General features: G+C 31.5%; 1 protein-coding gene across 6 annotated transcripts in view; it reads left to right on the forward strand.

The window, feature by feature from the left end:
- The window catches only part of Mp (collagen XV/XVIII-type protein multiplexin), a 1,363,033-nt gene extending 1,352,397 nt beyond the window's left edge, over positions 1 to 10,636 (forward strand). For all 6 annotated transcript variants that reach the window (XM_075303610.1, XM_075303614.1, XM_075303611.1 and 3 more), the window contains one exon: positions 10,142 to 10,636. In XM_075303610.1, coding sequence (XP_075159725.1) covers positions 10,142 to 10,202 — 61 coding nt within the window. In that variant the 3' untranslated portion in view covers positions 10,203 to 10,636. The remainder of the gene's footprint in view (positions 1 to 10,141) is intronic.
- Positions 10,637 to 17,155: the final 6,519 nt, after the last annotated feature.

A 17,155-nucleotide genomic window follows, 5' to 3' on the forward strand; every position in this document is an offset into this window, starting at 1 on the left:
ATATATATATATATATATATATATATATATATATATATATATATATATATATATATATATATATATATATATATATATATATATATATATATATATATATATATATATATATATATATATATATATATATATATATATACATATATATTTTGTTAGATCTACTATATCTAAATTATATCCCATTTTTTCCAAATTCAATATATGTAATATGTTTTATAAAAGGGGGTCAGATTACGTCCATTTACTAAACGATCGGCGTCAAAGGTAATCTAATCGACCACCCTTTAAGTATGGCAAATTTCATCGAAATAGGTTCAGATTTAGATATAGCTCCCATATATAAGTATAGCCCGATTTTCCCAAATTTGATCATTATTTATCAACCGTTCTTATTCAAAGTTGACCAACTGTAATTTTCTATCGTAGTTACTATATGTGCAAAAAACCATCGAAATCGGTTTAGAATTAGATATAGCTCCCATATATATGTATCGCCCGATTTTCACAAATTTGCCCATAAAACCCTTATTTATCAATCGATCTTACGCTTGGCTTACTCTAATCTTCTATAGTACTGAGTATATGTGCGAAATATCATCCAAATCGGTATAGATTTAGATATAGCTCCCGACTTTTCAAAGATGTCCCCTTATAATCTTATTTTTGATCATAGTGGCCTCATTTAATAACCGATCTTACTCAAATTTAGCACAACTTAATCTCCTGTAATATCAACGCAACCTGCACCCTCAAAAAAATCATCGCTTCTGTGACATATACCCCAAACACATTTTGCTTCAAGCATATATATTTTCAGGATTGGTCCAACCAAAATATTGTATGTATTATTCAAACATATTATGTTTCACCTTAGGACATACACTGGTAGAAAAAAATTTCAATTAAATTTTCTTTGTGTGGATATATTTTTTAAGGCGCCATTTGCAGCATACTCTCTAGGTCTCTCTTTCTAAACGCATATATGTTTATAGGCTATTTCTAAATTAATATATGTTTGAATCTAAGCATATTATATTTACAAACATTTTATGGCCCAAACATAATATGTTCTAACATATTAACATATATGTCCCAAACATGTTATGCTAGTTTATGAACATTATATGCTTGCACTTAAAAATATTGTGTTAAATAATTTGAGTTTCAAACATATAATTTTTACACCCAAACATATGAAAAACAGTCTTTTTTGTCCTGAAAACATATATAGAATGAAGATACATAAAGTATGATAGGTCCCGCCCAAGTTACTATTATCTTCTCCGTAACTTCTAGTAGGTTTAGCTTTCTAGAGTTAACAGAGCACGCATTTTGATAATAAAATTCAATAACAGGTTGGCTAATAAGTCAATAGCAAAGAAAATTCAATAACAACACATTTTTTTGTCAAAATTCGTTTATATACCCTCCACCATAGGATGGGGGTATATTAACTTTGTCATTCCATTTGTAACACATCGAAATATTGCTCTAAGACCCCATAAAGTATATATATTCTGGTTCGTGGTGAAATTCTGAGTCGATCTGAGCATGTCCGTCCGTCCGTCCGTCTGTTGAAATCACGCTAACTTCCGAACGAAACAAGCTATTGACTTGAAACTTGGCACAAGTAGTTGTTATTGATGTACGTCGGATGGTATTGCAAATGGGCTATATCGGTCCATTTTTTCGTATAGCCCCCATATAAACGGACCCCCAAATTGGGCTTGCGAAGCCTCTAAGAGAAGCAAATTTCATCCGATCCGGCTGAAATTTGGTACATGGTGTTAGTATATGGTCTCTAACAACCATGCAAAAATTGGTCCACATCGGTCCATAATTATATATAGCCCCCATATAAACGGACCCCCAAATTTGGCTTGCGAAGCCTCTAAGAGAAGCAAATTTCATCCGGCTGAAATTTGGTACATGGTGTTAGTATATGTTCTCTAACAACCATGCAAAAATTGGTCCACATCGGTCCATAATTATATATAGCCCCCATTTAAACGGACCCCCAAATTTGGCTTGCGAAGCCTCTAAGAGAAGCAAATTTCATCCGATCCGGCTGAAATTTGGTACATGGTGTTAGTATATGGTCTCTAACAACCATGCAAAAATTGGTCGATATCGGTCCATAATTATATATAGGCCCCATATAAACCGACCCCCAGATTTGACCTCCGGAGCACCTTGGAAGAGCAAAACCATGCAGGAATTGGTTCCTATCAGTCCATAATAATATATAGCTCCCATATAAACCGATCCCAAGATTTGACTTCCGGTGCCTTTTGGAGAAGCAAAATTCATCCGATCTGGTTGAAATTTGGTACGTGGTGGTAGCATATGATATTTAACAACCATGTGAGTTGAAATTTGTGGATGACAGTCTTTCGTAGAAGTTTCTACGCAATCCATGGTGGAGGGTACATAAGATTCGGCCTGGCTGAACTTACGGCCGTATATACTTGTTATTATTCAACATAGTTCCCTTCAAGAGCGATACAACGATTATAACGACCTTCCAATTTTTTATGCCATTTTCGTAGTACTCGGTTTTTGCATCATAATAGCCCTCAGTTTCGGCGATAACCTCCTCATTGCAGGCAAATTTTTCCCTGCGAGCATCCTTTTGAGGTCTGAAAACAAGAAAAAGTAGCTGGGGCCAGATCTGGAGATTACGGTGGGTGGGGAAACAATTCGAAGCCCAATTCATGAATTTTTGCCATCGTTCTCAATGACTTGTGGCACGGTGCGTTGTCTTGGTGGAACAACACTTTTTCCTTCTTCATATGTGGCCGTTTTGCAGCGATTTTGACCTTCAAACGCTCTAATAACGCCATATAATAGTCACTATTGATGGTTTTTCCCTTCTCAAGATAATCGATAAAAATTATTCCATGCGCATTCCAAAAAACAGAGGCCATTACTTTCCCAGCGGAATTTTGAGTCTTTCCACACTTCGGAGACGATTCACTGGTCGCTGTCCACTCAGCCGACTGACGATTGGACTCAGGAGTGTAGTGATGGAGCCATGTTTTATCCATTGTCACAAATCGACGGAAAAACTCGGGCGTATTACGAGTTAACAGCTGCAAACACCGCTCAGAATCATCAACACATTGCTGTTTTTGGTCAAATGTGAGCTCGTGGGTACCGCATTTTGCACAGAGCTTCCGCATATCTAAATATTGATGAATGATATCACAACCACGTTCCTTGATATCTTTAAGGCCTCTGCTATCTCGATCAACTTCATTTTCCCGTCATTCAAAATCATTTTGTGGATTTTTTGGATGTTTTCGTCGATAACCACCTCTTTCGGGCGTCCACTGCGTTCACCGTCCTCCGTGCTCATTTCACCACGCTTGAATTTTGCATAACAATCAATTATTGTTGATTTCCCTGGGGCAGAGTCCGGAAACTCATTATCAAGCCAAGTTTTTATTTCCACCGTATTTTTTCCCTTCAGAAATCAGTATTTTATCAAAACACAAACAAAAGTTGCTTCACCAAAGACGCTCTATCTCACAAACTAATTGACTTGCAGACGTCAAATTTTGACACGAATCATTTGAAGGTTTGTACTGTATAAAAATAATATGCATTTAATACTAGCGACGCCATATATGTGCCAGACCGGGGACTTATCAGCCAACTGTTAATTCGCAAGCTTTGTTCGATTCATGGTTCAATTACCAAACCGAAGTTGTTTGACAGTGAAACCAAAAACACGAAACGTGCGTCAGCTGTTTAAACCAGTGTTGCAAAAAAGATAATAATCACACTTTAACTTACAAATTAAAAGATGTTATGTTAAGAAGTTTTAAGATACCTAGTAGCCATTAGTAATTTTTCCTACAGGCAAAGTTCAGTAGAACTTTTTACACCCTATTTTCGGCCGTATATATTTACCGCTCAAAATATATCTTGGGTTTAAAAATTGTCCTTTATTTCGTTCAGAATCAATAACATAATCTTGACATTAAGAACCCATTTTATATTGCCTTCCACTTGGGCATTAGGGATTAATCATATTTAACTTCATAATTACATATGTACAATATGAAACTATTTCTCTTAACTTAGTCATACTATAATCGTATTTGGTTATAAAGCTACACTCCGTTTAGCACATACCTACATATGTATTGTTAGAAAAGTAATATTACCACAAGTGCCAACATATGTAATAAGTTCGTTTAACCGGAAAATTTCCAATAGAACTTCCATTGCACTCTCTAAGAGTAATAATGTACATAAATATATTATGATATTACTAATACTGTGATGGACCATACCATCATACATAGGCATATGTTTTGCAAATACTCTGCACAGATGGAAAAAATTTATATAAATCTCTCTCGACAATAAACAAACTTAAGATGCAAATACTAATTAAATAGAATGTTTTATACAATATTCCAATTAAGATAAACTCACTATCGGTGCCATATAATATCGAATAGAACATGCTTAAACTATTGTTTTTTTCTCTCGGTGTAAACTTCTTATTACTCCTACTATGGAGACAGAGAATTTTCCTGAATTTTCTCTATTCGTAATTGATTTTGCTATTCCAAATATTCCAACAGATGGCTTATAGTGCTATAGAATGTCTGAGTGAACTTTATGTCTATCAGGATTATTGTGAAAAAATTACTAAAGACGAAGGCAAAATGGAAACTATTATCAGGATATAAATTGCATGTCTGAGAGATGAAGAAAAGATTCATTTGACGTGGAAACCAATATAACCAACTATCAGATATGGTCCATATAAATGTGTCGGAAATATTTCTCTGCTCGCATACATAAAATTTAGGCAATAGTTAACGTTTATGTAATAGCAAACAAGCAATGCAGAAATAATGACAAACTATTGGAAAAAAGAGAAGCTATAGAAAATACTGGCAGAAAAGGATAAGGGAGTACACTGAAAAAAAAAAATATTGTCGTGAGGTCAATGATTGCATGCCTTTAAAATACGAATGCAAATTTTGCTTAGCATAGAAGACACATTTCTCTAATATAAAAAATTTTTCCTTGTCCAAAAGTCGATAAACTTTTGAATGAAGTCGTATTGTCCTTATAACATAACTAAGTGATTTAAAATGAAAGAAAATTTTTTTGGACTAAGGTCAACTTGACTTTAATAATTCAGAAAAATTCTTTAAAATTAATGAAATTGTCTTTAAATTTGTTTGTCTTTTTGCATCTTGACTACAAAGCAAAAAATCGTTCAAAAATAGGACATGTTTTTCAACAAGTTATTTTACAGGCGTTTTTTACTTGAAATATAGCATAATTTCTACTGGAACTCGAGTCTTAATTTGGAAAATAAACTTGTAAAGGACATTTATAGCATATGAAGAAAAAAAAAGCTGAAACAAGTATATACGGCCGTAAGTTCGGCCAGGCCGAATCTTATGTATCCTCCACCATGGAGTGCGTAGTAACTTCTACTACAGACTGTCATCCACAATCGAATTACTTGGGTTGCGGTAACATTTGCCGATGGCAAGGTATCTTAAAACTTCTTAACACTGTCTTCTAAATTGTAAGTTAGTCCACACGTGTTATAATCAGAGATGGTCTGTATCAAACATTTTAAGGTTTGCGACTGTCGCAAAGTTGTAAACGTCGTAAACGTCACATACACGTCGTAAATGTAGAAAAAGTAGCAAACGTCGCAAACTCCAAATACTTCAGACCCTTCAGATAGGCAGCGAATGATATCCAAGATGATGATATATGCGAAGAAGTTTCAATTCTCAGGAATGTTCATAAAATTATTAACGAGTTTAAAATACTTGAGAATATAGTTATTTCAATTGGAAATTTGAAGCCAAAATTACTATAAACTACTCGATGGTGCAGTAAACGTGACGGTCGGTACTCGCTCATATTTAACCTTTCACAAATTACTGCAGAAACTGGAAGGAAGGAAAACTACTTATTGCTGTTGCTGTTTAGAAAAAATTTTATAAAATCACTTTTTGGCTTATTAGAACCAATTTCCATACTAATTAAAAATTTTCAAAATTGTAGCCAGTCATTCGTTGATGCAGCTAAAGCTTGGTCCACGAAAACCAAGAATAGTTTCTCAATGAGAGATGTAAATCTAGTAGAGTTTTGAATAAATACAATATAGGACATTTTTTGCATACCTTTTATCGGGGAGCTTAATTAAATTAAATTAAAAAATATTCACAATTTCTTTAATTCCAAATTAGGTTTTCTACACTAGGTTTGCGACTTTTGCGACATACGTATTATACCGTCGTAAACGTATGTCGCAAAAGTCACAGTTTGCGACAGGCCAACCCTGGTTATAATTAAACAAAAAAAAAAGCCGATTAAAAATTTTCTATAGAAATAAAATTTTGACAAAATTTTCTATAGCAATAAGATTTTGACAAAATTTTCTATAGCAATCAGATTTTGACAACATTTTCTATAGAAATAAAATTTTGATAAAATTTTTTACAGAAATAAAATGTTCACAAAATTTTCTATAGAACTAAAATTTTTGCAAAATTTTTTCTAGGAATATAATTTTGACAAAATTGTCTATAGAAATAAAATTTTGACAAAATTTTCTATAGCAATAAGATTTTGACAAAATTTTCTATAGCAATCAGATTTTGACAACATTTTCTATAGAAATAAAATTTTGACAAAACTTTCTATAGAAATAAAATTTTGATAAAATTTTTTACAGAAATCAAATGTTCACAAAAATTTTCTATAGAAATAAAATTTTTGCAAAATTTTTTATAAGAATATAATTTTGACAAAATTGTCTATAGAAATAAAATTTTGACAAAATTTTCTATAGAAATAAAATCTTGACAAAATTTTGTATAGTAATAAAAATTTGACAAAATTTTCTGTAGAAATAAAATTTTGACAAAATGTTCTATAGAAATAAAATCTTGACAACATTTTCAACAACTATCAATTGGAAAACCTTTTGAATAATAATAACATTTTGTCAAAAATTTCTATAGAAATAAAATTTTGGTCGATTATTTTTGGGGATGGGCTATATATAACTATATACCTATATGGTTGTTAGCGGCCATATACTAGCGCAGTATACCAAATTTCACCACGTACCAAATTTGAACCGGATCGGATGAATTTTGCTCCTCCAAGAGTTCCTAAAGTAAAATCTGTGGATCGGTTTATATGGGGGCTACATATAATTATTGGCCGATGTGGAGCAATTTTTGCATAGTTGTTATAGACCATATACTAACACCATGTACCAAATTTCAGCCGGATCGGATGAAAAATACCCTCCACCATAGGATGGGGGTACATTAACTTTGTCATTCCGTTTGTAACACATCGAAATATTGCTCTAAGACCCAATAAAGTATATATATTCTGGGTCGTGGTGAAATTCTGAGTCGATCTAAGCATGTCCGTCCGTCTGTTGAAATCACGCTAACTTCGGAACGAAACAATCGCTATCGACTTGAAACTTGGCACAAGTAGTTGTTCTTGATGTAGGTCGGATGGTATTGAAAATGGGCCATATCGGTCCACTTTTACGTATAGCCCCCATATAAAAGGACCCTCAGATTTGGCTTGTGGAGACTCTAACAGAAGCATATTTCATCTGATCCCGCTGAAATTTGGTACATGGTGTTGGTATATGGTCTCTAACAACCATGCAAAAATTGGTCCACATCGGTCCATAATTATATATAGCCCCCATATAAACCGATCCCCAGATTTGGCATGCGGAGCCTCAAAGAAAAGCAAATTTCATCCGATCCGGCTGAAATTTGGTACTTAATGTTGGTATATGGTCTCTAACAACCATGCAAAAATTGGTCCACATCGGTCAATAATTATATATAGCCCCCATATAAACCGATCCCCAGATTTGGCTTGTGGAGCCTCTAACAGAAGCATATTTCATCCGATCTGGCTGAAATTTTAAACATGGAGTTGGTATATGGTCTCTAACAACCATGCAAAAATTGGTCCACATCGGTCCATAATTATATATAGCCCCCATATAAACCGATCCATAGATTTGGCTTGCGAAGCCTCAAAGAGAAGCAAATTTCATCCGATCCGCCTGAAATTTGGTACATGATATTGGTATAGGTCTCTAACAACCATGCAAAAATTGGTCTACATCGGTCAATAATTATATATAACCCCCATATAAACCGATCCCCAGATTTGGCTTGTGGAGCCTCTAACAGAAGCATATTTCATCCGATCTGGCTGAAATTTTGTACATGGTGATGGCATATGGTCTCTAACAACCGTGCCAGAATTGGTGCATATCGGTCAATAATTATATATAGCTCCCATATAAAACGTTCTCCAGATTTGACCTCCGGAGCCTCTTGGAGGAGCAAAATTCATCCGATCCGGTTCAAATTTGGAACGTGGTGTTAGTATATGGCCGCTAACAACCATACCAAAATTGGTCCATATCGGTCTATAGTTATATATAGCCGATCTCCAATCACACAAAAATTGGTCCATATCGGTTCATAATCATGGTTGCCACTCGAGCCAAAAATAATCTACCAAAATGTTATTTCTATAGAAAATTTTGTCAAAATTTTATTCGGTTCATAAACAAATTTTCATCATTGTCAAAATTTTATTTCTATAGAAAATTTTGTTCAAATTTTATTCGGTTCATAATCATGGTTGCCACTCGAGCCAAAAAGAATCTACCAAGATTTTATTTCTATAGAAAATTTTGTTAAAATTTTATTTCTGTAGAAAATTTTGTCAAAATTTTATTTCTATTTTGTCAAACTGAATTCCATACGTATTTGATCGATCTCTTTTGATTTAGTATATAACACGTATGGACTTACATACAATTTAGAAGATGGTGTTAGGAGGTTTTAAGATACCTTGCCATCGGCAAGCGTTACCGCAACCCAAGTAATTCGATTGTGGATGGCAGTGTTTAGAAGAAGTTTCTTTCCTGGCCGAACTTACGACCGTATATACTTGTTCTTCCATGAGAGCGTGTAATTTCGTGTAATTCAGTTAAAAAATTAACCAGGGCATTACATTTTCCAGGTGTTAACAACGATTTATAGAAATCTCAAAATGGGGAGTACAATTTAGTTAAATTTTCGCATGAGGTAGTTCATTCTTGCTATGAAACAGTTTTTTTCTGTGTAGGTATTGAAATGAATTCAAGCGATTATGGTTTAAGCATATGTATTGTACGCTCCGCCATATGAGGGGGGTGGGGGGTTATATTAACTTTGTCATTTCATTTGTAACACATCGAAATATTGGTCTAAGACCCCATAAAGCATATATTCTGGGACGTGGTGAAATTCTGAGTCGATCTAAGCATGTCCGTCCGTCTGTTGAAACCACGCAAAACTTCCGAACGAAATAAGCTATAGACTTGAAACTTGGCACAAGTATGTAGGTCGGATGGTATTGCAAATGGGCCATATCGGATTACGTTTACGTATAGCGCCCGTATAAACCGACTGCCGGATTTGGCTTGCGGAGGCTCTAGCAAGAGCAAATTTCATTAGATATGGTTGAAATTTGGTACGTGGTGTTAGTATATGACCTCTAACACCCATGCAAAAATTCGTCCATATCGATCCACCATATAAACCGATCCAATCCATGGTGGGAGCCACCGTGGTGAAATGGTTAGCATGCCCGCCTTGCATACACAAGGTTGTGGGTTCGATTCCAGCTACGACCGAACACCAAAAAGTTTTTCAGCGGTGGATTATCCCACCTCAGTACTGCTGGTGACATTTCTGAGGGTTTCAAAGCTTCTCGAAGTGGTTTCACTGGAATGTGGAACGCCGTTCGGACTCGGCTGTAAAAAGGAGGTCCCTTGTCATTGAGCTTAACATGGAATCGGGCAGCACTCAGTGATAAGAGAGAAGTTCACCACTGTGGTATCACAATGGACTGAATAGTCTAAGTGAACCTGATACATCGGGCTGCCACATAACCTAACCTATGATGGAGGGTACATAAGATTCGACTTGGCCGAACTTACGGCCGAATATACTTGTTTTTTGACTTAATTTAATGTGAATATATTTAATAGTTTTACTGCAAACTCTATATATACCATATTGATACAAATTTCTCTTTTTTGCAGTGACCTTGATTTTGAAACAGCCGATCAATATGCAGAACATCTAAGCAGAATTTTGACCTGAAACCATGCATAAACAGTTTTTTTAACAGAACTTCCGAAGAATCCCATGCAGTCATAAACAGTAAAACCTTGCAGCAGCAGCATCAGTATCATAATCGTACCATTATTCCACCATGAAGCAAAACCCAATAATTGCATCTACTATAAGATATATACAATTACTACATGACTCTAGGAGAATTTGATAAAGAAAAATTTCTTCGATATTACTAAAAATCAACTCCACTTCATGGGAGAAATGCAATGCAAATATTTTCTGTTTTGTTTAAATGTAGTCATAAGTATCTGTGTATCAATTTTTGTTGTACAATAACCTCATACACTCTTACTCATTTGGTGAATCTCCCCCTCCTTCTCTGTATTGAAAAACATGAATGTTTACTTTTTGTACTTACACTATAAATAAATAAAAATAAATAATCTATAAAAAGGAAATTATAACAATAATTAATAAAAAAAGAAGGAAAAAAATACGAAAATTTCAACAAAATTATGCGCATTAAAAAATGTTAATAACAGAACTAAAATACTAAATATAATAAAACATTAAAAATATTTTTTAATATAAACATAATAGAGAAGACAAACCAATGAAAAAAATAAATAAATAAATTTAGAAGAAAAGAAAAACATTTTTGTATATATTGTAATATTCCAATAAAAAAAAATGGTCATCATTTTAAACATTGCAAAATAACAAATAAAACAAAAATATTAAATAAAATTTGTAGACATTAAATCGCTATGGCCAATGTGTAATTAAGAAAATTAAGCTCATAATAGGACATATGAACATATAAACACATATACATACACACCTACACATTTTATATACATATTGAACATGCTTCCAATTTACATACTCCCTTAAATCAAGTACTTGCCGAAATATTTTAGTCTTTATATTTAAACAACTCAACTTTTTTCGGTATTTGTTTTGTTTTTCCATTGTTCGGACATTTTTAATATTTCATTGTATTTCTATAAGGGTGGATACTGGTGACACTTTTGTGCGGTTTTTTTTTTGGTACTATTAGAATAAAATAAGTACCCCTGGTCTCTGCTTTTTTTAAGGTCATAAATTAAAATATGAAAGCTAGTCAAAATCAGTTTTTATTGGGATATTTCTTTAAATCAAATACAAAATATTACTAATATTACTGATTGACTATGCAGAGAATATGAAATAAAATCCGATTAATCTGATGCCGAATGCTTCAGTGGCACCAATGTTACACGTTACCAGCACTGTTGTCAAAATGGTAGATTTTTTACAGTTTGATAGATTGATAGAATTCTTGATGCTTAGGTAGATTTTGCAAAATATTCCTCTCCAACTATATTCATAAATTTTCTATAAAATAAAATTTTGACAACATTTTCTATAAAAATAAAATTTTTACAAATTTTTCTATAGAAATAAAATTTTGACAAATTTTTCTATAGAAATAAAATTTTGACAAATTTTTCTATAGAAATAAAATTTTGACAAAATTTTTTTTAGAAATAAAATTTTGACAAATTTTTCCAAAGAAATAAAATTTTGACAAATTTTTCTATAGAAATAAAATTTTGACAAAATTTTCTATAGAAATAAAATTTTGACAAATTTTTTTATAGAAATAAAATTTTGACAAATTTTTCTATAGAAATAAAATTTTGACAAAATTTTCTATAGAAATAAAATTTTGAAAACATTTTATATAGAAATAAAATTTCGAGAATTTATTCTACAGAAATAAAATTTCGAGAATTTATTCTACAGAAATAAAATTTCGAGAATTTATTCTACAGAAATAAAATTTCGAGAATTTATTCTACAGAAATAAAACTTTGACAAAATTTTCTATTGAAATAAAATTTTAATAAAACTTTCTATAGAAATAAAATTTTGATAAAATTTTCTACAGAAATAAAATTTTGACAAAATTTGTTGTAGAAATAATATTTTGACAAATTTTTCTATAAAAATAAAATTTTGACAAAATTTTCTAAAGAAATAAAATTTTGACAAAATTTTCTGTAGAAATAAAATTTTGACAAAATGTTCTAAAGAAATAAAATTTTGACAAAATTTTCTGTAAAAATAAAATTTTGACAGCACTTTCTATAGAAATACAATTTGGATAAAGTTTTCTATAGAAACAAAATTCTGAGAAAATTTTCTACAGAAATAAAATTTTGACAAAATTTGTTGTAGAAATAAAATTTTGACAAAATGTTCTATAGTAATAAAATCTTAACAAAATTTTCTGTAGAAATAAAATTTTGACAGCATTTTCTATAGAAATAAAATTTGGATAAAGTCTTCTATAGAAACAAAATTTTGAGAACATTTTCTACAGAAATAAAATTTTGAAAAAATGTTCTATAGAAATAAACTTTTGACAAAATTTTTTATAGAAATAAAATTTTGACAAAATTTTCTATAAAAATAAAATTTTGGAAAAATTTTCTATAGAAATAAACATTTGACAAAATTTTTTATAGAAATAAAATTTTGAAAACATTTTATATAGAAAAAAAAAAAAATCGAGAATTTATTCTACAGAAATAAAATTTCGAGAATTTTCTATTGAAATAAAATTTTGATAAAACTTTCTATAGAAATAAAATGTTGATAAAATTTTCTACAGAAATAGAATTTTGACAAAATTTGTTGTAGAAATAATATTTTGACAAATGTTTCTATAGAAATAAAATTTTGATAAAAATTTCCACAGAAATAAAATTTTGACAAAATTTGTTGTAGAAATAATATTTTGACAAATTTTTCTATAGAAATAAAATTTTGATAAAATTTTCTACAGAAAAATAAAATTTGACAAAATTTTCTGTAGAAATAAAATTGTGACAAAATATTCTATATAGTAATAAAATCTTGACAAAATTTTCTGTGGAAATAAAAGTTTGACAGCATTTTCTATAGAAATAAAATTTGGATAAAGTTTTCTATAGAAACAAAATTCTGAGAAAATTTTCTACAGAAATAAAATTGTGAAAAAATTTTCTATAGAAATAAACTTTTGACAAAATTTTTTATAGATTTAAATTTTGACAAAATTTTCTATAGAAGTGAAATCTTGAAAACATTTTATATAGAAATAAAATTTCGAGAATTCATTCTACAGAAATAAAATTTTTACAAAATTTTCTATTGAAATAAAATGTTGATAAAACTTTCTATAGAAATAAAATTTTGATAACATTTTATATGAAAAAAAAATTCGAGAATTTGTTCTACAGAAATAAAATTTCTAGTATTTATTCTACAGAAATAAAATTTTGACAAAATTTTCTATTGAAATAAAATTTTGATAAAACTTTCTATAGAAATAAAATTTTGATAAAATTTTCTACGGAAATAAAATTTTGACAAAATTTGTTGTAGAAATAATATTTTGACAAATTTTTCTATAGAAATAAAATTTTGACAAATTTTTCTATAGAAATAAAATTTTGACTAAATTTTCTACGGAAAAAAAAATTTGGACAAAATTTTCTGTAGAAATAAAATTGTGACAAAATGTTCTATAGTAATAAAATCTTGACATCTTTTTGTCTTTCATATAAAGATACTCATTTTTAAGTTGAATCACTTAACTATAAGAACAAAGGGAGCCACCGTGGTGCAATGGTTAGCATGCCCGCCTTGCATACACAAGGCCGTGGGTTCGATTCCTGCTTCGACCGAACACAAAAAAATTTTTCAGCGATGGATTATCCCACCTCAGTTATGCTGGTGACATTTCTGAGGGTTTCAAAGCTTCTCTATGTGGTTTCAAGAAAAAAAAAAAAACATTATATCAGGGAAATGCGTCTTTATTCAGTTCAAATGCATTTATATTAAATTTTGCAAAAGTACATTTATGATTTATCGGGCAATTCATATGTATTAGAGTTATAGGAAAATTTGGTTTTGCTACTTAGCAGTGGCGATTTTACAAGTATATGATAAATTTTTGATTTTGAGGCAGTATATGGATAAATCGGTCGACATTTACACTAGTCGGAGCCTTATATAAATCTTGACAGTTCTGTGCCAGGTGTGTCATTACCGTGTGTAGGACATGACATAAATATAGGAAATCATCACTGAAATCGTGTGTAAACTATAGATATTCTGGACATATTTGTCAGTTGGAGTAAACTCGCTTTCAAAAAAGGTTTAAAATATGAAATATTTTACCATATTTCCTCAAATCCTTAATTCGTCAAGATCGTCTTTGAGCCGAAGTAAGCCACTATGCCAAATTTGGATTATCGGAATTCGAGCCGTAATTTGCAAACAAAAGCAGATGAACAGAAACATGGACAGGCTTGGGGGGTGGTCAAGAAGTAAGCCCCTTTTTTGCTCTAGGAAGCATATTTAAGGAAATATGACCAACATATTTTTTTCGTAAAGAAAATGGTTTTTTTGAAGATTTCCATCAAAATTTTAGTTTTTTCCTGTCGGTTACGAAATAACATCCTTTTCGCTCTAGGAAGCATATTTAAGAAGATATGGACGAATATTTTAAGAACTATGGCCATAATAAAGTTTTCCTATAAAAATTTTAGATTTTTGAGTTTTTGGGGTAGTCACGAATTAACCTCGTTTTCCCTCTAGGACGTATATTTAAGGAGATATGGTCAAAATAAACTTTTCATATAAAAACAAGTATATACGGCCGTATGTTCGGTCAGGCCGAAGCTTATGTACCCTCCACCATGGATTGCGTAGAAACTTCTACTGAAGACTGCCATCCACAATCGAATTACTTGGGTTGCGGTAACACTTGCCGATGGCAAGATATCTTAAAACTTCCTAACACCGTCTTCTAAATTGTAAGTTTATCGATACGGGGTATACATTAAACTAAAAAAGGCCGATTAAATGCGTATATAATTAGGTTTGACAAAATTGTTTATAGAATTAAAATTTTGACAAAAGTTTCTATAGAAATAAAATTTCGACAACATTTTCTATAGAAATAAAATTTCGACATTTTCTATAGAAGTAAAATTTGGACAAAATTTTCTATAGAAATAAAATTTTGACAAAATTTTCTATAGAAATAAAATTTTGACAAAATTTTCTATAGAAATAAAATTTTGACAAAATTTTCTATAGAAATAAAATTTTGACAAATTTTTTTATAGAAATAAAATTTTGACAAAACTTTTTATAGAAATAAAATTTTGACAAAATTTTCTATAGAAATACAATTTTGACAAAATTTTCTATAGAAATACAATTTTGACAAAATTTTCTATAGAAAACAAAATTTTCCAAAGAACAAAAATTTTGACAAAATTTTCTATAGAAATAAAATTTTGGTAGATTATTTTTGGCTCGAGTGGCAACAATGATTATGAACCGATATGGACCAATCTTTGTGTGATTGGGGATCGGCTATATATAACTATAGGCAGATATGGAGCAATTTTGGCATGGTTATTAGCGGCCATATACTAACACCACGTTCCACATTTCAACCGGAACGGATGAATTTTGCTTCTCCAAGAGGTTCCGGAGATCAAATCTGGGAAACGGTTTATATGGGGGCTATATATAATTATGGACCGATATGGACCCATTTTTGCATCGTTGTTAGAGACCATATCATAACACCACGTACCAAATTTAAACCGGATGGGATGAATTTTGCTCCTCCAAAAGGTTTCGGAGGACAAATCTGGGCATCGGTTTATATGGGGACTATTTTCGCACAGTTGTTTGAGACCATATACTAGTACTATGTACCAAATTTCAGCCGGATCGGATGAAATTTGCTTCTCTTAGAGGCTCTGCAAGCCAAATCTGTTGATCGGTTTATATGGGGGCTATATAATTATGGACCGATGTGGACCAATTTTTGCATGTTTGTTAAAGAATTTCAGCCGGATCGAATGAAATTTGCTTCTCTTAGAGGATTCGCAAGCAAAATTTTGGGCCCGTTTATATGGGGGCTATACGTAAAAGTGGACCGATATGGCCCATTTGCAATACCATCCGACCTACATCAATAACAACTACTTGTGCCAAGTTTCAAGTCGATAGCTTGTTTCCTTCGGAAGTTAGCATGATTTCAACAGACGGACGGACGGACATGCTTAGATCGACTCAGAATTTCACCGCGACCCAGAATATATATACGTTATGGGGTCTTAGAGCAATATTTCGATGTGTTACAAACGGAATAATAAAGTTAATATACCCCCCCCCCCCATCCTATGGTGGAAGGTATAATTAGGATTTTTGAAGAATTTCCACCGAATTTTATATTTTTAAGGGTGATCACGAATTAACCTCCTTTTAACTCTATTTAGGGAAATATACCCAAAATATGTTTTTCATATACAATTTTTGGGTTTTTGAAAATTTCCATGAAAATTTAAATTTTTGGAGGTAGTCACGAATTAACCCCCCAACCCTTTTGGCTGTAGGACGCATATTTAGGAGATATGGACAAAAAAATTGTTTCATATAAAAATTTGGATTTTTTGAGTATTTCCATCAGATCGAAAACCTAATTCGAATGTAATATGACATTAAGAGAGTCTGTGTACATGTCTTTCTACCATACACTTGCTGAAATTTTTATAGAATCATCCAAATAGTCCATTGCAGATTTGTTAGACATATATATGCTATAGCTTTATTGGCCTATCCACTGGTTTACACAGCCAATACCCAATTTTTGAATTTATTATTCACGTTTTTAATATAAAAATGCCATCTCCGTTAATTTCCTAATGAATTTTAAAATCAACACGAAAAGTCCTTAGATTTCCTTTGAATAAAAGGAGCCTCGGATAATTATCCAAATGTTTGAATATCTTCAGCAAGACAATCAAGCGGAAATTGCGATATTTCTATATTCTCAACATTCGATCCTAAACAACCTCTATCCCGCTTATTTTCAAATCATTTTGGAAACTTTCTCCCCGTGCCACAATACATCTGTATGC

The sequence above is a fragment of the Haematobia irritans genome, chromosome 4 (assembly GCF_050003625.1).
Source record: "Haematobia irritans isolate KBUSLIRL chromosome 4, ASM5000362v1, whole genome shotgun sequence".
NCBI lineage: Eukaryota > Metazoa > Arthropoda > Insecta > Diptera > Muscidae > Haematobia > Haematobia irritans.